Genomic DNA, 22,206 nt, shown 5'->3' with positions numbered 1-22,206 from the left:
TTCTCCACAGTTACAATCAAATGCTCTTCACCAGAGCATAAAGACTTTTTATTTGGCCGCTCTGATCTTTGCTTAGGTATTATACTGACTTATCCAAACACTCTGCCTTTATTTCCACATATTGAAAAATTTGTAGTAAGCTCTCCCTACACAGATTAATGGAATTGTTTGAGTTGGAAGGAAACAAAAATTATTGAGTTCCAGCCCTACTGGCATGGGCAGGGACACCTTCCTCAAGACCAGGTTGCTCAGAGCCCCATCCAACCTTGTCTTAAACACTTCCAGGATGGTGCATCCACAACAGGTATATAGTCTGCAATGAAAATGTTGGTAGTGCCATGAAACAAATAATAGCATTTCTAATAAAAGCTTAAGATCAATTAGAAAAATTAGAAAAGTCTAGTAAAAGGAAATCAGGAACAGAAGGTAACAAAACTACTATATTTAATGGATTTAAAACTTTGAGACATTTATTAATTTGAATCGATTCAGAGTTCATGATTTCAATAGAACATTTTTGAATGCTTCTTAGATTAAAAGTCATAAATTTCATTAATTTGTATGACTTAAATATATGTAGCTTCACCTTCTTTTTATTTCATTTCATTTAGAAAGGAAGATTTTTAAAAGAACTTTCAGCTGAGTTCTTGCAAGCCCTACTACATATGGGATGATTGTTTACAGCTGAGCTATAAATCCCTTCCAAACAAAGTTAACAATAGAATTATTAAGGCAACATTAAATATGACAAAATGAACAACACTCTATCAAATCTGCCTCATTTTACTTCAGTAACAAAAATAAATAAATATTTTAAATTTATTCTTATCATTAACTAAGTATATGTCAAATCAAAAACATAGTTTTGACATTGCCAAAGTGAAATAACCTAACATTTAAAGAGAATGTTGGTATATGATGTGTATGTTACTATTGTACAGAAATAGCATAAGCATAAAATAGTCTCTCAAAACTGCAGAAAAACAAGTCAATGAGTCATAAGAAAAATTGTCTGTCAGCACTGTTGTTTATTGATGCTTTTGATTCAAATATCTGTGTTGATCTATATGGTTTAAAAATAACCATAGTATAAATAAAGGGATGCATAAACTTTGTTTGTTTGTTTGTTTTTAGCAAAACAATCCTTTTGGCAGTCTATACAGCCCTTATTTTAAGAGCAAAGATTGAAAACTCTGGTAATCTACAAGTACTTCAATACCCCAGATCTTGTAATTTGTTTTAATGAGAAATAAAATATGATTACTCACTCAAAATTGGCTGCTGGCACTATCATAATACAAATTCAATTTTTTTTTTTTTCTGACAGAGCCAGAAAACCAATGAAATGTGACTTTTATGTGGAAAATAAAGTAGAAGTCTGGTGTAATGCACAAACAAAAATGCACTGAGGAAAAAGCTGAAGTGTGAGGGTCAGGTAGGGTGTGTGTATAATACACAGTTTAAAATTTAAAAATTTGTGTGAAAGAGTTTGAGTAGAATTATTCATATAGAAGCAAGAAGAAAACTTAGGGTTATATGCTGGAAAGAATAATAAAGGAAAAAAAATAAAGATGTTTCTGACACTTTCACTCTTCTTGCTTTCCTCTGCGACCAAGGGTCTGGGCTCGTTGAAGAGGGCAGGAACTTACAGCTTTTCATGCCAACTTGCACAAACCAGTACTGTATCATTTCTCAAACTATGAAAATGTTCATTTTGAGGTTTCAAAAAAAAAACCATGTTTCCATCATTGCCTGCCTTTAAGTCCTGTATTTAAAATAATAGTGCTAAAAGTACTTATGACATAGGTAAGGAAGAGCTGAAGCATGCTTGGATGGCTGTCACCGAAGTGCCTTATTAATGAATGTGTCATATAGTGGGGATGGAATTTAGAGTTCTTTTGCATATCAACAGCATTAATTTCATCTCTTTCTAATGAGCAGCTAAACAAAAGCACCAGAATTATTTCTTTGAATAAAATACATGAAAAAAGAAATTAAAGAATGGACCAGTAGCCTCTATATGCTCCTGAAAGCAAAGTCAGAAACACGTGAGAAAATTAAAATGGCAACCTGCTGTCACAGAAGGCAGTGTCTGAAAAGTTGCATTTCTGGAGCAGGAAAAGCCAAGAATGCTGTAACTTGTGCAAAAGTGTCAGCTAGGAAAATGATATCTTCTCCATCAGAACTTCTCTGCAGAACAAGGTCATCTGTCTTCCTGATTTACATAAGAAATCTAAGGTCTGACACTGAAATGGACATAAAAAATCAGGATTATGTGGACTACAAACAGAAACCTCATTATTCACTAGCTCATTTATTAGCTTTACAAATAATTAGCTTGTTTTTTTAAATAAGAGAAGACACAAGCAGTGAAAGCTGTTACTGAAAAGCAAACATTAACATATTGTTGTTTAGAACTAATTTTATTAATTTAGATATTTTGAACTCTTCCATTCAGATTTTTTTCTTTTTCTTTTCAATTATTTATTTTACAACATTTTCTGTAAATACTAACCAGGATGTAGTGATTCTGCAAATTAAAAAGAAGTATTTTTGCTATGGTGGAAAGCTAAAAATAAATGGAAAATGTTAATACCTTGTTATTGCCAGTGGATTTTTAGCAAATTTTTTTAAATATATGATCCCCTGATTTGTTAGGGAACAAAGAAAATTCAAATATTTATAATAGAAATTACATATTTAAATGGGTGGCAGAAAACATACCTATATACTATATATAGGTACATATATAACAAATATAGACATCACTGAAACATAAATTGTTGTGTAGATGTGGCAGTGAATATGTCTATAAAAAGCAGCCTTGGGCCAGCATATATATCCAGCACAAAAGGCCACTAATTGCAATATGCACACTCTGATGTATATGCAGTAAATTTTGTTTGGCTCCTCTGTTTTTCATGTCTTGTTAAATCTCAGCAGTAAATCAGTGATTTATGCAGTGATTGCTTAGACAATGACTGATGCTCATGATAAGAATCTCTATCTAGTGCAAATTAGACAATCTTGAGACATTTCACTCCTTCATTGCTTTGAATTTTTTAGCAGCTACAAAGTCTGTTTGTAAGTGGCATCAGTAACAATATTTTCACTTGTAACTGAATCAGCTACATATTGCTTGGGTCAGAATAAAATCCTTCTCAGAAAATTTATCTCTGTCAAGCAATTAAGATATTTGACTTTAGTTTGAAGACAAAAGCTTCAGAGCTTCAATTCTTTCAGCCATAGTGACTGACAGTGCTAAATAAACATTATTATTAAATCATTAATCTGTAACTGAAGACAAGGATCTTGCTGGAATATTTGCCAAATGACTATTTCAGGAAATCTCACTGGAACATTTGTCATTACAGTGGAGAGAGCAGAGTATTTCAGACAGTTAAATTAAAGCAGGAGAAAACCAGCAGCATATTGGTTTTAAGACTGTAATAAACCCAGGGTTATTTTCAATATGAATTCAAAATATCAAGTTTGAATACTAAATAAAAAAGGGCCAAATTACTTGTTGCTTAAGTTTAGCAAATAGGACCTATGGCAAGATAACAAGCAACAACCTCTACAAGGCATTAGGAAAAAGGAATGGGGACAAAAAAAAGAAAATTATGAAAATGAAGAGGAAATTTGATGCATTTCTACTTCTAACCTCAGCCTCCAGGTTTCAAATGGTGCCTGAAATGTCATTCATGTAATTATTACCATATCAAATTGAAAGCAATTTCAGCTCAGCTGATTTGATTGTGCATTAATGGCTGGGAAAAGAAGATAAGGAATGTGCATGGTAAAAATAGCTGCCCATTACTTCAGCAGCAAATGGGGTCTTATTAGGTAACCTTAAATTCCTTGGTCATTAAGGTGGTCTTGATTTTTTTGTTTATTAAAGATTAGCACCAAGTAAAAAAAAATGAAATAACCTAATCAAAGTCCTTCCTGTCATCTTCACCTTCCTTTTAAAATAGTGATTGAATCTTTTTGAGAGATTTTACTAAATCTCATGGTGCTGAAGGTGAAATGTATCACTAGGTCTGTTTCTTGCCTTTCAGTGATGATTGCAGAGGACAATGTGTGTCATACCTCCTTTTCACTGGGAAGTTGACTTGTAATCTGTCAGCAACTGTAATTTAATTCCAGCAAAATGAGGAAAATAAAAAGTAATATGTTGGTTACTTCTTCAACCGTAGCCTAGAGTCTAAAAGGGCCTCATTGCCAACTATTGACTTGGCAGTGTTTCTGACAGAAGAGGGCCTGGAGCAATCAGCCTCTGTTCCTCATTTATTTCAGCATCTTGGGGAATCTCTCCATTTATTGCTTTCCTGTCCTTCGTTCTTATTTTTACTATCTAAAACAAAAGACTTGTGTTCTACCCTACCAAAATTCTTGTCTCACATTTTTTTTCTAAACTACTGCTTACATTTATGTTGGGACTGAATTTGCAGAAGCTGCTGTTGCTATAGACTCCCTCCATGTGGGCTGTGGTCTCCCAGCTTTTGTTTGGACAGGTTTGGCTATGTCCTGTTTCTTCATCAAATTCACTGAACCTAAATAGATAAAACTGAAAAACTTTGTCAGAATTTCTCTTCAATTATGTGTGTATAATTTCTGTTGACCTGAACATTGAGAGCATCTCAGTATTGGTCAAACATGAAAAAACAGCAAGAAGGAAGTAATTTTCAGACATATATCATCCACTCAGTAATTAGAAACTGTTAAGAGAAAAATCTGAGCAGAAAAAATCCAGTGACCAGTGACACATGAAGATCAAAATGGCTATAAAACATTCAAAATCCCTCTCAGGTAGTAGAGACAGGCTTTGAAAAGTCACTGTGGAAAACCAGACCTGCTGAACAACCTGGAGGAATGATCCTCAGCAAAACGGACTATTGTCCTAAAACTCCTAACCTCCTATGTTTTGTTCCTCCTTAGGTAAATAAGAAGAAATGGTATGCAAGATATAGTATTTCTCAGACTGTTTTGTGACATTCCTCCAAAGGATTTACAAAGAAAAATCCTTCCCTTATTTTTTAATCAAGACCCAGCTGTAAGAAGTTTGCCTGTTTTTTGATAAGCTATGAACTATAAAAGCAAGCAGGGTATATGATATTTACCAGCATAACTTTGGAGACTAGGGAGAAGATGTCCGAAAGAACATCATTTTGAAAAGGAGCTGAAAAGAATTCAATACAGTGAGTTTGTTTTCAACACACCACACAGAATTTGATGAGGTATTTTGGAAAAAACCCGACCCATTACAATTTTTAAAATGTCTCTAGAGAAATATCATTGAAAGAACATCTGTTTTTAGCAGCATATATGTCAAGAAGAAAGAATCTCTTTGAATCACTAAAAATGACTCTTAGTTCTGTCTGTCTGTATACTAACATTGCCATCCTTACTCTTGGAAACAATCATAATAGTAACTTGAGTAACTGATAGTAGCTGCCACCACAAAACTGATATCTTATCATTTTCATCCTATATTCTGTAATCTCAATACTGTATAGAAGTAATTTTAGTTTCAGTTTCTCTTACCTTTCTCTCCCTAAACTCTTTTACACACAAACATGTAAAAACCCCTTGACATGAAGAGCAAACACCCATTCTGTACTAGTACTATTAGGTCAGGCAGAAACTATAGAGTGGGAGATGCCACAAAGTGTGCTAGGACATGATCAGGACATTGCTCTCTTAGCTATGTGTATGAATCATTAATATGGGGGAGGGAAGAAAACTCTACGAATGTTTGCTTATTCTCCAAAGACAACATTTTTACAGGACAAACTCTAATTTACTGATTTATAGTATCCCTGTGAATGAATGGGTGTGAGTCCGGTAAAACTTTCAATTAAAAAGCCTTTCTGCTTTTTGTTTATTTGATTGGTACTTTTCATTTTGACAGAGACACTGTTAACCTGACTGAATTCCTGACCACAGAAATGGCTGGACAGGGAGTTCATAATTAGCTGCTTAGTCAATTGGTTATTTTGAGAATGCAGTAAGGACTGTCTGTAAAAAAAATTCCAGCAAAATAATGAAACCACAATTCAGGCATGTCTCATCTTAATAAACAACAATATCTAATTAGAAAGAATCTTTACTTACTTTCCAAGTGCAAAACACTCCATCTTAACAGTAGTTCCCCTTGCAGCTGTAACTGTGTAAGGAAAATGGACTTCAATTTTTGGTTCATATTCCCCCATCGCACCTGGAAAATAATGAATGTTTACAATATGAAATATCATCAGTTTTCCATTATCACAGAAAGACCCATGGCCTGCTTTTTGAATCTGCCAGCAATAAAGCTGGTAATTGATGGAGATAACCGCACTTGACCTGATGTGCTGTGCCCAGGTGCAGTATATATATTCTAAAATGCTCTTCAGTTTACCAGCAGCACAACATTGAGCTTTAAAAAAAGATTTATTTTTTGAAACTTGGGTTAATGTTTAAACATCTGAAGATTAACATGGGCAAACAATAGAAGAGTGAGACTTTTCATGGACCAAATCTTTGTTTACCAGCACACTGACAATTAGACAAATAAATCAACATATTGTGCTATGTTTGACTGAGGACCTTCTAAGTTGAGGGAAAAACCCTCAAATTATGTAGGAGCATTTGTGTACACAGACACAAACACAGATATGTAGACATGAAAATTTCAGTTATGTAATTTTCAGTGAGACTTATAATTTGGAAGAGCATTTCTTTTCAGGACAACACTTTAAGTACTATAAGATAGCATTCTAGGAAATGGGAAAACATTCAGGAATGGGAAAATATAAAAGTGGAAATCAATAAAGTTATCTCAGATTTGGTGTAGAGTGATTGACAGCTTTGGAGAATCACAAGAGCTTAGGAAATGAGAAATCAGTAAGGAAATGGAGCTATGTTTTATAAGGTGTGGAGAGAAATTTGTGTTTAATGCCACTTGGAGAAAATACAATCAGCATGGAAGGAGAAGAATATGACTCTAACAGCTGTATTTGGTTAGATGGAATTTGGGCTATGGGGTTAGGAAATACTGGGGAGCAAAAGGCTGTATTTAAAAAAGTAAGAATGTTTCAGGTTTTTAGATGAGGAAAATGGAGTAAAATCTGACTTTTTGAAAAAGTAGCAACAAGACAAATCTAAATCTATAAAATCAGTCAAGAATCTCCAGAAACTCTAAAGCAAGCAAAAAGGAACAAGAGATGAAAAGGCAGGAGAGAAAAGAGATCTCTTATGTGAGAAAGAAAAGAAATGAGCGTAAGAAGAAACATGGAATTAGAGGAGTACAAGATTTACAGCTGAGAGAATAAGAGTTGGCAGAGATGGATGAAAAAACAACCCACAACCTGCTAGAGCAAAACACAGTACATAAGACTGAAATTGTAAAACATATATTCCTAGCCTTCAAATGTTCCTTGTGGGGCTCAGGAGTTTCCAGTGGGGCTGTGCTCTCATTTTCCCACCGTCACTCAGGCCCCTGAAGAAGCTTGGTTCTGGAGGAAGTCTGAACATATATACATTTGAATTTTTCGTCAGGGGCTTAAGTCTAATTAGAAAATCTAAATGTGTCTCATAAGTGAATCAGATGACAGAAAAAGAAAGCATTAAATGCTTTTATTTCACATAATGTATGTCTATAAATAATTCTATAGGTAGCAGATTTCTTTGTAAAAAAAATTATCCTGCAAGTATTATGTGGGCTAGCAATACTTACCCATTTCCTCCAAGACAGGACTAAATCAGTGTTATGACATTGCTTTATGAATCCTCTTTTTTTTTCATAGGAAAAACCCCCATATGTGTCCTGGGTATTAAAATGAATCCAGGCCATCAAAAAATGGTAGTCAATTAAAATTTTCCTTAGCCTAGACTGAAGTGATTGCTGCTATAATATATTGTAAAAATGCATTCCCACTGGATTGAAAGACATCAATAAATTAATAATTCAGTTACACTCATTGTAACTTTGTTTACTGTTTTCTGATTTTTTTGTGACTATGAATAAAACCATGTAATCGGTTTTACAGGATATCTATCATATCTCCTCTCAAATATGTCTTTAGCAGACTGAAAAACCACAGACCATTAAACCTTCCTTAGAAAGAATCTTTACTAAACATTCCTAGTGCCCATGTGGCACCTCTTCAAATTCCATTCTCACACTTGAGATGTGAAGGCAAGAACTGCACAACAATAATGAAGATGTAGATCTTTCTTTCACACTATTTACTTCCTTGGAGTTTTTTGATTTTTTTACAAAATTCAGTTCTATTTGCTGTTTTGTACTTGAACTGATGCTCGTACACTGTGGCACTCTAATGTCTTTACAGATAATATCTAATAAAGTATTATTACTTTGTTCATTTTGCTTCCAGATAGTTTATGTGCGGAATAGTGAAGTCTCAGATAAGTCCTTACTGACAATCTATCAGTTCTCCAAACAGTTTAGGTACTCATATAATAGATTTTTTTTCTAACATATTTTTAATTGAAAGTAGGGCTGTACTTCAACTCCTCTAAGAATTTATTTTCCTCAACAGCCTTTGATGGGTGATCCTGTAAAGAACTATGTGAAATGCAAGCAGCTTGGACATTTCTGTTCATATTCTCTCAGACTCTTCAGGAAAGCTGTATACAGACTGAAGCACAATTTCCCTGGTCTAAATCTGTGTTGCTGATATATGACTGTGTGGTAAGACTACTGTATGATAATGTGCTGAATACAACCCTAATGATCATACCTTTTTTAGGGATTTTCTATCAACACAGGTGACACAGAAGTCAGACCTAGTGGTCTGTCATGCCTTAGATGTTCTTAGGAGTCCCTTTTTTTGGAAAACCCCCACACCTTTTCTACCTACCTTCCTTGTAGTCCTAAGCATCAGTCAAGGAAAATAGCACATCCTGCTTCCTTCCATGCAGAAGTTCAGCCTTGGAGCCTCATTATTATTTGTAGTGTCAATATTTTCGCTAAAATTTCTTCTATATAAACTTCAATTACAAGAGCATCATTCCTGATAGAGAAATCTACTATGTTCCTTTATAGTGAATACTGCTGAAAATAACTCATTTAGGTTTTATGATGGAGCCTTATATTCCCAAGGTGTTTCTTTTAAATCTCTAGCACCCACTGACTGTTCACACTCACTGACAGGTTTTGTGTTTCAATGAAATTAAAAATGGGGTGGTTTTGCTTTTGGGCAAGGCTTTGTTCTGGAAACTAATTGTCTTGAATTGTTACACAGTACTCAACACTTGCTTGTTTTAGCCCTGAATAAAAACAGAACTTACAATAAGATTAAATTATTCTTGCCTTTAAAATAATACAGTACATGTGTACCCATCTCAGGGACAATATTATCTTTCAGATCTTATGTTTCTAACTTACATTAAATCCCTTTAGTGAGTGCAATCTGTACACATACTGAATGCTCTTTACATGTCATGCCATCATTTCATACTTTTAATGAAATACTGATTGACTGATGCTTTGCACCATGTCCTGTTCTTCTGGGTTATTGCTACCCTAGCAAGAGACATGCCTGCAGCAGCTGGCAGGAAATGTATAAAAATTACTGAGCAATTGCTTGGTGCCCCTATGAAAATTAGGAAACAAAAGTCTATTATTGCAGAGGGATATTTTTCATCCTTATTATTTATGATCTTTGAGACCATGAAGGCCATTAGAGTTGCATAGATATTAAGGGAATTGTTAAGGCCTTACCTTCCCATATTACACTATAATTGCTTTGCTATGGCTGTGCTGCCTCTAGGCTCTTTAGCTTTCTAGCTTTTGTTTTGGTCACTTGAGTCAGGGATGGCAAAACAACCATCACCTGCATTTTCATGAAGATTTTTGTTCATTTGTGCTAGATGCTAAAAGGAAACTGAACTTTTAAGAAATATTCAGGTTTTGAGCTATGTGCACTGGAATCAATCTCTCTCAGGCTTATATACATGACTCCCTTACAGAGGTTTGGCTGGGGCTATAAAAAATCCTCTCAGTCATTTTTTATACCCAGTTATCAAACATGAAATACAACAATAAATAAAATTGATCAGCAGAGAATAAAAACATAATATACGATTTTCAAGTGGCTAACAAATCACAGAGCTTACATGGTTTGGGCACTACAGAGCAATAGGTTGCTTTTCTCAATGCTGCTGGGCTCTGCCTTCCCATGAAAAAAAATACTTTCTGAAAATCCTTTACCTTTCAAGGTCTGACCCTAATCATTCATTATTTTTTAGGCTAATTACATTGCTAGAGTCCCTACTTCCCAAACTTGTTCACCTGAGTTCAGATCTGGGTATAAAAGTACTGAATTTGTGATTGATGTCAAACATAGCTCTTCAAAATAAATCTGGTTAACCATATCTTGAAATTTGGTCTGGGATTAGCATTGGGTTTAAAAGGCAAACTTTGTTTGCTAAAGTAAGTCTTATCCCTGGCCTTCAGTCTGAAATATGTCATTCGACCTTAAATTTTCCAGTGTTTGGGTCTCTGCCCTTTCAGGCAGGGTCTTCTTGGCTGGAAGAGATTTAAAAACTAATAACCCCTTAGTTCTGCCTCTGATTACCAAAGAAGACACTGATTTAAAGGATTGAGCAGATCACAGGACAAAGTTTAACCTTGGAGTTAACAGTTAACACAGGCACCGTTTCACCTTGATAGAATCAAGGGCTTGTTAGTCACACGGCCAGAAAGGGATCTCAATATTTATAGAAGAGATCTCTCCTACAGATTTTTTTTTTTAAATGATACAGTTATCACAAAGATAACTGTAAAAAATTATTCTCCAACCCAAATACAGAAAAAAATTATTCAGAAAATCAGGTTTAATTTTTATAAGAGGTTTTATTTAACAAGTTTTTTCCTCCAATTTTTCTGTAAATCTGTGACTTGAGTTCTACACTCTGCTACTCAATGTCTTATGAACACTAAGCTATAATGTCTGCATTTCATTTATGTATTAAAAAAAAGATGACATAAAAATGTGATAAATATTGATTTTGAGGTACTTACATATTACAGGAATAGAAGTAATAAAATTTCAAACATTTACAGATATTACTGCAGCTAAAATTCTTTACTTTATCCACTAGGGGCCATTTAATGGAATGGAGAATGGAATAAAGAAGAAAGATCACTTTCTGATTTTCAGTCCTTTCAGCTAAGAGCAAGAGAAAGAGCTACAGACAGGATATCAGACGTTATTGCTTTGCAAAGGACTGCTCTACCTCTACATTTAGCCTGCAAACCCATGCCTTATACAACCTCAGAGGAAGAGTGTGGAAAAACCACAGTATTCATCCAATAAGAATTTTTTTCTCCATGGGGCCAAAAAGAATCTGACTGCTGAGAAACCATGACCCATCCTCGTATTCAGATGTGTAGAGGCTGATTTGTGTTTGTTACACACTCTTTCACTAATAGTTCTTTAACTTCCTTTGGGGCCTAATATTGAATGGAACAGGTTACAGGCAGTGCTTGAATAAGTGTCTGATAAACCCAGGAGAAAGATTAGGCATGGATTGATACTTGCCATTATTTTGTTAACAAATGATAAAACCCTCCCAGCTCTGTGACCAAGAATGCTCATCTGAGAGGTTTGCACAAAGAAGTCCCCAGTCTTAATCAGGTGGTGCAGGAATGTTAACATGGTTTTGTTGTATCCTGGATAAAGCTCTAAAGACAAATTTAATTGGGATTCTTACTAGTCTGCATCTTCCTATCAGTTTCTGGGAAACTTCTTGAGGCGTGATAAACTTATTCTGCTGCATAAGAATTTAAAAATAATTTTACAGATCAAAATTTGAGTATCCTACCACATTGTAATGATGACCTGTTGTGTGAATATGTATCTAAACCCAAGAAAATTTTGCCAAAGAACTTGCTTACAGAATGTTCATGCATAATTTCTTCTTCTATCTATAACCTGCGATGAAAACTAAGATTGTCAAAGGTATGGGTCCCTTTGTAGCAAATGAATATTTAGCACTTTTCCTGAAGACCTGTACTGTTAAACGTCTCCAGAAATTTGTTTGGGAGAGCCTTGAATGCACAAATTTACAATGACAGTAAATTGACAGCACAAACTGAATTAATTCAAGTATAATAATGATACCCACCATTGTCTCTGGTCTGCACCAGAGATTTTAAATGAACTGGGAAGAATTTATTGACTCACCTACTCTTAATCTTATTCTAAAGGACCAATACCTGCTGCAAATCCCTAGAAATTTACTGTGGAATTGTTGTTTGAAGGTAACAGTCCACAGCATTGCTTCCACTTAAACATCTCTCAGCCAGGTTTTGAGCTATAAATTTATCATTTGAGAAGCCCTGAAAATGCTCATGTGAAATTGCATTCTGTAATGCACTGAACTAAGCACTAAACTGAGTTAATGCTAAAGTGCCAACACTGTTTTCGTATGTTAGAGGGCAAATCCTATTGCATATCACTGGATGGAAGGAGGTCTTTACTGGAATATATCCTAATATGACAGAAAAATTGGTAATTCAATGTCTGGAAAAATATCATAATGAATCCAGCACAAGAAGGGAATAAACTCTAGTTTAAAACTAAGGGATAAGATGTTGATGTGTTCTCAATTTTAGAGGAATAAATGTGAAAGAAAGTCATATTTAGCAGAAAAAAGTGTTTAAACATTATTTTACTCTCACCACTGTATAATCTATATTTTACTCATAATTGATTTCACTAGTTTATCAGTTACACTGAACTCTGAACTTTGGAAAATCCTTTCTAGAAATAGTATTACTATCTTGAAATACATTATTATTTATAACTCTTAAATGTATAACTGTCATAGATACAAATGTATTCCTCTCTTAAACATCAAAAAGAACCAAAACCACTTAATTTTCAGTTGAAATCATAGGTCTTATGAATAAAATAAAGGGAACTGAGTCCAAACTCTAAAAACACAAAAGCAATGAGATAGTCTCAGAATAAGCAATGTGGGAAATAGTATATTATTTAATTCTTCAAATGAGAGACCAAAATTTCTAGTGTACAGATTGGGCTGCAGAGATTTCTGTTCACCTGTGTTTGAAGATGTTGAGCAGACTATGACCAAGTCTGCAGTCTTTTTCTTTGTAAAAAAGTTTTCAGTGAGGAATAAGCTAGACTTCATCAGTTTCCCACATATTTGTAAAATGGCATCTAATTCCTCCTTCTAAATCCAGCACATCTGGTATTAGATGAAACCAAACTTCATGCTTTGGACATTCAGAGATGAGTGAGGACATGTGAGTGGCTTGCACACAGCACTCCAATATGAAGATCTGTGCATGTACAGATTGTATCTAAACAAGAAAACCGGATTATTTTCACTCATTAGGCATGTAGATAATTTTTCTGAGCAGCCATACACATCAAGGAACAAAATGGACTCATTACATAGTCTACATCTTGCCTGAGAGGCCTAGCTCAATGAAAACCAAATCATAGGGGTTTTTGTTCCATTTTGTTTTTACAGGCAATGAGATTACATTGAACTTGGAATAAGAAATATGTGGCAGATTTCTTTTAGGCATCACTGGCCAATGTTTATTGTTTCTCCTTTCCAATTGCCCAATATTCGTCCAGGACAGGCTCACAAAAGATATTCAGAAACCTGGGAAATCTTATTTAGTCTGAGTGATTAGGAGAAATATCTACTTTTATGGGGTTTGTAATTATCTTCCTGATGAAGTTTCTCTAGGAATATCATTTTTCCTATAGGAAATGACATATTAGTTTGTACTTCAAATATGACCTTAAGCTTAATTCTTTTTTCCTTGCAACCTGCAATGTTTTACAGAATAAAAACAAAATATTCCCTTTCCAACAGGTGCCAGAAGTGTCAAAACTATTGTTTTGTGCAGAGATGGTATTTTCCTCTCTTCTGACCAATTAGAACACTACTGCACGTAATAGTGTTGCTATAATACTCATTGTATCTAATAAACTGGGAAAAGGTTCCTAAATAAGGAAATTTTTTTCAATTGAGACTGCTCATATAACCATGCAAAACAAGAACATATTATTAGGAAATATCCTCAAAAACAAGTATTAAAATACCCATTGTTTTAGACCCAATAAAAACAAATCATCCTGTTACCTACTTGCTGCAGTTTTAACTTCGAGCAGAACTCCTGATATTCATAATCAAATTATTTTGCTACTCTGAAAAGAATTCCAAACTGACAAGTAATTTCAATTTGAATATTATGCCATACTCTCAGACTGCAAAGCAGCAGTCACTGGTGAATTTCTATCTAAGTTCCTGAGACACTAAGATACATAACATTCAGGACCATACTCTGAAACCATTTACAGCTGTAAAGGTTACTTCCATTATCAAATGCGCAAGTTTAACTTTAGTCACCAAGAATTATAATATTACCAACATACTTCTGTCTGAAATCCTAACAGTTATAGTTCAATGCAACACCATTCCTAATCCTGACAAATTTAGCAAATTTAGAGGAACATTTTTTTCAAGTTCAGTAATTTTAGGCTTTGTATATTCTGTGTATGGATCAGTTAACTCTTTGTGTAAGTTTCAAAAATCATAAGGAGAAGGAGTGAAACAAGAAAACATAAGTGCAGAAGATGTGCAAGACTCTACATGCCTAGAATCTTGAGGGTTTTGGCTAATTTAAAAAGCAACCACTGAGTTTTCAGCATATAGTGTTTCTATAAACCAATGGGAAGATTTAGCAATTAAGAATCCTGTAAAGAAATTACCTTAACTGAACTCAAAAGCAGACTAAACTCAATGCAAACTTTTGCAGTGAAAGACTTCTTGCTCTACAGTGAATCCTGGGACATAATCTTTTCCCAACCTTTCCCTGTTTTCCTCCTGTAATAGCCCCATAGATACCTGGGTTCAGCCCTTTTACATTGTCAAAAGACCATCCCAAGTTATTTTGTCTCTCTACATTTTTAGATTAAATATTTTTCAAATGGTATCTTTGAACTGTTGTGTTCTGTTTGAGAGTGTTCTTCAACTATTCTACAGTTCCTATAAAACACCCTGTAGGAGGTTTATTGAATAGAAAACCTCTATAAAATTCTCTGCCTACCTATAGATTTTCTTGCCTATAAGTTAAGAACCATTACTGCTAACTGGAACAGACTTTCTAAATAAATAAATAAAAGAAAATAAAAAGAAAAAGTTAATATTTTGGAAATAAGAAAGCGCCAAACAAAACCAACAACCTTCCCCCATCCTATTACATGTATGGCCTTTTATTTTTTTTTAGAAATTAAAATAAGACTACACTAACATTTCTTAATCCTGATTTTCATCCTATTATTTTGACAACATTGCAGGAGGACGTTGGCACAATAGCAAAACAAAAGAGAAAAAAAGTACAAAGTACCTGTAACCCACGCAGGATACATTTTCAGTAGAGTAAAGCAGAGATTGTAGGAAGACTTTTATTTTCAGTTTCCAGAGTGACCCATCATTAAAATACCTCACTACAGTTTTACAGGAGAAACATATTTACTATCAGGTAATGACTGCCCAGGGACATTGCCATTTTATCAGCCTTCCCCTGGAGCAAACCTTGCATACATTCGTGTCTCTGTCAGGGCTATCAATCTCTGTATACCACTAAAGGACAAACTTGATTTTTGCCCAGACATTTTGTCTGTGCTTGAAAAAAAAAAAAATCAAAGCAGGATTATGTCAGGTTTGATTCCTGCCCTGGAGTACTGAGTAAGAAGAGTTCCTACAGTCTCTATACAGTTTTTATGGACACAATTAAAATACAAAATGTTACAGCAAAACCTTGCAATATAACCCATGTGAAATAGGAAGCCTATGTGACTGGAAAATCCACAAAATATAGCACAATTGAGTCACAGCTGAATATGTATTTCGAACTCCTGTTAAAATTCAGGTGCATGTTGTTGTCTTCTAGAATTCAGCTCCATATGAATAACCTCATTAGAGAACAAAACCACTAATAAAAGTTGAAAAAAAATTAAAAATAAAAACCAGAGAAAGGCAAAGAAGACAGGTCAAAACCACTACATTTCATCTTTAAGCATTTTTAAAAAAATATTTTAGGTTTCAGCTAATTAACAGCTGTCAGCATTCTTCTGGGGTGGGTACAGCTATGTCTGTGAAATTGCAGATTTTGTTCTAGCTTTATTTATTATCTTATTATGCTACACTGGGCATTTTTAATTGCTTGATTTCTATTATTTGGGAATTTGCTCTGATTTCTTCCAAATTTTCTTTCCTGCTGGTAAAGAGCTCTTTAGATAACTTAGATCTTTAGATAACCAGATTTTTAGATAACCAACTGTTGCTTGTTGTTCAAGCAACATATCCCAGAGTTACACCTCAAAAAGCATATGCAGACCATATTTCATCATGGAAAATTAGAATTTAACATCCTTAATACCTTGATAGCTATATGTTCTATCATGTGAGACTATTACTCACATTGCATTAATCAACAGAATGAACACAGACAAAATTCAGTTCACTGCTTCACAGATTATGAAGACATGGAAAAAATCTGAAAGTCAGTTACATGAGAATATGTCTGGTCAGACATACCAACATCTGGAGGTTAAACTAATTTGCTCTAATGGAACATAGTAGAAAATATCTTCTGGTTTCTGAAATTGTCCAAGTTTGGTTTTTTTTTTTTTTTTTTTTTTTGTTTGTTTGTTTGTTTGTTTGTTTTCTTTTTTAACTCTGGAAATTTCACCATAGCAAAGGTAATATGCAGTATCTGCACAGAGTTAAAATGAAGAATTATGTAATTTACTACTGTACAGTAATAACATTAAAGTTGTCTTATTTTCCAAAGAACAAGAAGGATAAAAAAGTAAGAAAAACTGGAATAAAAATGTGTGAACTTGAAATAACTCTTATGCACTGAAAATCAAATGTTTATACTCCCTAGATTTCTATTTCCTTAATTTGAACAGACTTTCAGATGTTTTTATGAGTGAAGATAATTTACTGCTCCCAATCAGCATCCAAGCCTCTGAAGATACAATTTAACAAAGCTGTTTATTATTCGTAAACAGTTATCAAATATTTCCTCAAAATTTGTAATGCATTAAGAGGCAGTTAATGAAATGATGCATATTCTTTTATTTCCTCCTAAAACATTTTCTCTCCTCAAAATTTTAGGGTGTTTTTATAACCCAGCTTGAAGTGAAATTGAATTACATGAAATGACTGATTGTCAAGGACATCTGAACAAATGAGGTATTCATTTTATTCAGAATCCATTGAAGGATTTCTTGATGTTTTTATTTAATTTGCTTCATATCAAGCAGCTAAGCTCTCCTTTGAGACACATCACAGAAGAAATAAAAGATTAATAAAATCCCAGTAAGTTCTCACAATCTTTCAGAGTTTGACAGAATGCCTTGATATTATTCCATTTCTTTCTCATAGATAAATAGAGACCAGTGTTGTCATTGAAGTGCTCTTTGCCACCAGCTGTCTAGTCCCCTGGGCATAGGTACTCTATATACATCAAAATCTAAGAATGATGATAAATAAATCAATTAGAGTACTTTGGAGTTAATGATATATACGTTTGGAGAATACAGGCTGTATAAATTGTTTTATTTATGTAGAGCTATTTGTAAAAGCTGTTTAAAACCACAAGCTCTTCCTGTGGTTTCTAACAAATGTGCTGGCTGCTTAGGGTAATGTCAGTTGTGATGCCAACCATTGGAACTCACAAAGATGTATTATTTTTAAACCTAAGGGAGTATTTGAAAAGTTCAAAGTAATTCAAGTAGTTTTATGACAAAGAAAAGCTTAAAAATCCATATTTAAAAATATATAACACAACTCAGCAAACATAGAGTTGAGTATATTTTCAGGTAATTTAATGTTTGTTTTAATGCCATTTTTAAATTCTCACTTCCCTCTTGGAGTTTATTCACAGAAGTTTCTTTCTTCATAAATTACTTTAATTTTCTTTAACTAGTTAGCACTACTTTTCAACAGTTATTTTGTATTTTTGCACATAATGAATACAGACTTTAAAAATGTTGTTGTGACCCTTTAATATTTGTCAATGGACAAGGCAGTATTACCTAAGGCCATTTGTATGAAAATGAAAAAGTACAGTATGATTTATGGAAATTTTTTATTATAATCACAGATATTTTTCAAGAGGCCCATATTATTGCATTATGTGGGGGAGGTGGAACCAGACAGATTTCCCAAGTAATATGATTTAGCAACCAGTACTTTCCTTAACAATTTTTTCCAGGTATGTTTATGGAGACTGCAAGATTAGGTAGCAAGTTGAGGTTTCTTCACTGAGAAACTTGCTCAGTCATACAGGAAAGGAACCAATTTACTGAGAAGTACTGAAGAATTCCATGACAAGAAAGGAGCTTTTCATAAATACCAACAGATTAAAATTAAGGCATGGAAGCCTAGTAGAAATTCACGTGTGTGAAAAAATGAGTCAGGAGACTGGGAAATTGCTGAGGAGCTGTTCATCTATGTGCAAACACTTCCCCAATACTCCAGCACAGTTCAGAAGGTTGGATTATCACAGTGATGTGACAGCCAGCTGTGAAACAAAAAATTTGCTGGAGGCTGGTATTTACTACCCACTTGACATTTAAAAAAAATCTGCAGAGTTTTCCTTCATAGATTTTTTTCCTAGCTCAGTGATGTAGACTGCTGCCTTCATCCTTATTTACTCTCTCAATTTCTTTCAGTAGGTTGTCTACCTATGTACCGTCAGTACAAAACAGATAATTAATCTGCTGAATTTCTGCACAAGACAGAAACAAATAAAAGCATGAAGAAATATCATAAAGAATAAATAGAGTAAGATATGAATAATAAATATGACAATGAAATTCTATTTTTTTTCAGGGTCTAAACAGATTAAAAAGCAGTCAATGTTTGGACATTTTAATTTTGAAAAAAACATTACCAAAAAGATATGTTATACGGATTCACTATGTTAAGTCAATAAAATTAAACAAACACCTGAAACTCAATAGTTAAAAGAAGTACTAAACCAGCAAAAGAAAATAGGAAGTGATAAATTAAAAGAGCAGCTTTTTGCTGCAGAGGTTACATGCTATGCAGAAGGAAATTTAAATTTGCTACGATGAAAAAAGCAGCTTAATTCCATTCTAATTGGTGAACATATTTTAAATTTACTCTAGTAAACTAAGTCATCTGTGCTTAAATCTGGATTTTGTAACGTGTTTGTAGCATAGGACTAATGTTTGTTTGAGAAAAAGTTATAAGTAAGATAAAAGAAAGCTCTCAAAAGTTTCTCTCTCTTTCTCTCTTTGATTTATGTATGTGTGGATTCACATGAGCTGAATTGTTGTGAGGAACTAGAAAGCATAATCAAACGTAGAACGTCTTGAAAGGAAGGAAAATAGCCATTTTCTCTGTTCCTTTGAGACATGGCAGAGATTGACACCACCTCTCTGCAAGCTCCTTTTGGGCAGTTGTAGAGAGTGATAAACCCTCCCCCGAGCCTCCTTTTCTCCCGGCTAAACAACCCCAGCTCCCTCAGCCACCCCTCATCACATGTGTTTTCTACACCTCTAGCAGCTTGACTGCCCTTCTCTGGACTCACTCCAGCCCCTCAATGTCCTCTTTCCAACAGAGAAGCCCAGAACAGGACACAAATTTGAGATGTGGCCTCAAGAGTACCGAGTACAGCTGGACAATCCATCCCTGCCCTGCTCCTGCTGGCCACACCTGGCTGAGCCAGGCCAGGATGCCATCGGCCCTCTTGGCTGCCTGGGCACACTCTGGATCATGTTCAGCTGCTGTTTGCCAGCATCCCCAGGTCCTTTTCTGCTGGGCAGCTTTGCAGTCGCTCTGCTCCCAGCCTAAAGCACTGCCTGGGGCTGTGGCAGTGGCAGATGCAGAATCCAGAATTTGGATTGTCCTTCTGATCCTTCTTGTAGGTAGGCCTCATATTTGCTATTTTCCAGTCAACTGGGACTTTTCTAGATAATCAGGACTGTTGGTAAATAATTGAGAGAGGCTTGGTGGATTCTTTCATCATCTCCCTGTTGGGTGCATCCCATCCAGGCCCATAGACTTGTGGGTATCTGACTGGCACAGCAGATCACAAACCATTCCATCCTGGATTATGGGGGTATCACTCAGGTCCCCATCCCTAACTTCCAGCTCCAGGAGTTGGGTATCTCAAGTACTACTGCTTTTGGCGTTAAGATTGAGGCAAAGAAGGCAATATCTCAGACTTTTTGTCATCCTCTGACACTATGGCATATTCTGCACCCAGAAAAGGATGAAGATTCTCCTCCTTTTTCTGCCAGTGTATTTAAGGAAACTTTTTTGTGTTGTATTTAACCACAGAGGCCAAACACATGAATAATCTCCTGGCATCTTGCAGCCGGTCTGTATGCCCCATGTGACATTTGCCAGTCCCTGGTGGATGGATGTCCCTGGTGCCTGAGAGTATCAGTGTGGCAGTAGCCACTTGTGTTGAGGCAACTGAACTGAGCCCTAAGGCAACAGACATTGCCTATAAAGGAGATGTGCTTCTCTCTGTCAGTGACAGAACATCAGAAGAGCAAGGTGGAGTAACCGTACTAAACAGAATACACCAAGAGGTGTCAGTTTGCACTTCAGCCTTTGCAGATCTAAATATTCTCACAAGGTCTGGATGTTCTAAAAGAAATGCCTCCATGAACAACTTCCCTTTGCCATTTTCTACAGAAAATACACGCATATACTGAAAAATAATAAAATAATATTTCTTGAATTAATCAGAATATTTTTATTTAGTTTTTTTTTCCCACGTAGTACCCAGAAATGATGCTTTCTTACCATCATTTCTCAGTGTCAGAGGCGTAGGAGGACTCAAAACTCTGGCGTTTGTCACTGTGTTTTTCACCAGGCATATGTAGCTGCCAACATCGGATGTTTGCACCTTGGATATGTAGAGATTGCCTGTCTCCTGAGAGATGAAACGCCTGCTGTCTTCTGCCACAAAAGATGGGAATTCATTAAATACCCAGCTATAGATGATCTCTAAAAGAACACAGAAAGAAAATAAGATAAATTAATTGCAGAAACAATACTGTGTCATGTTAATAGATACACTAAATTAATGTTCATTAGCTTTATTTCAATAATGTATGGGGAGAAAAAGTTAAAGATTTTAAAAACTTTTAATTTGTTTGGTTTAGAATTTAAGAGGATATTTTTTTCTCCCCTTGGGAATTTGAAAGTATCATAAATGTTGAATCCACGAGTTCCTTGTGAAGGCAGAATTAATTCAGGTGAAATAATTAATTTATTCATCAGACTCAGAAAACAGCAATAAGATATTAAATAAATCCCTTTTCTAGTCTTTTGGGCCAAACCAATAATAATATCCAAAGAATTATTTTTTCTACTAGGTCAGATTTGCAGGGAAATATGTCAAGATGATTCTTGCAGAGCTATGCAAATGCAAATGTGTGTGTATAAGCAGGTTTCATTCTGAATGTTTGTTTTTAAAGTCACTAGATTGTAGTAACTGCTCCACATACCTTGTAGGTAATATTACTGCTTTATAGTTCTATCTTTTACATCTGCTTCATTGAAGAATTCCTTAACCTTTCCTTTATGCAGCTTAAATCCCTACGATCAATTAATAATTCCTTAAATCAAAGCTACCAAAAAATCATTGACTTTTAAAAATAGCAGTTAAATCCTTTCCCTTGGTTCTTATTTTTATCCCGTGAATCATCTATTCTATTTACCTGAACATTATATACTTTTCCCTTTATAGTCATAATAATTAGTTGAGGGAAAAAAAGTTATTTCCTATTATTCTGCATGAGATTATATCATGATTTAATAAAAACCTAGATTCATTTATGCCTCAGAATTAGAAGTACCAGTAAAGTTAATGAGATTCTCATTTAGCAGGATGTTCCTTGCAGGGAATTATTCATGTGGAGTTTCACCAACTCTGACTTTAAAGCCTTAACCCTATGTATACTTCTTTACAGGTTCTCCTTTTGAGCTTATTTTACATTGTTTCATTCTTTCTTCACCCTTGGAAAAAATACTGCTCACTACTTAAACTGGCATATCCAATGAAAGGTTATTTGTTCTGTAATCTCCCTCCTGTAGCCTTCAAAAACCTGGCTTCAAAATGAGAAAAGCTGAAGTTAGTCCAGGAATATAAAG

The 22,206-nt window shown here is 34.7% G+C and overlaps 1 protein-coding gene across 1 annotated transcript in view; it reads right to left on the bottom strand.

Moving 5' to 3' along the window:
• CNTN5 (contactin 5) overlaps nt 1-22,206 on the bottom strand; it is a 607,373-nt gene that overhangs the window by 139,783 nt on the left and 445,384 nt on the right. Inside the window, exons 9-10 of the mRNA XM_058822197.1 lie at nt 20,854-21,057; nt 6,118-6,220 (exon numbers count right to left, since the gene is read on the bottom strand). Coding sequence (XP_058678180.1) covers nt 6,118-6,220; nt 20,854-21,057 — 307 coding nt within the window. The remainder of the gene's footprint in view (nt 1-6,117; nt 6,221-20,853; nt 21,058-22,206) is intronic.

Source organism: Ammospiza caudacuta, chromosome 2 (assembly GCF_027887145.1).
Source record: "Ammospiza caudacuta isolate bAmmCau1 chromosome 2, bAmmCau1.pri, whole genome shotgun sequence".
Taxonomy (NCBI): Eukaryota; Metazoa; Chordata; class Aves; order Passeriformes; family Passerellidae; genus Ammospiza; species Ammospiza caudacuta.
This window is presented reverse-complemented; position numbering and strand designations above follow the sequence as displayed.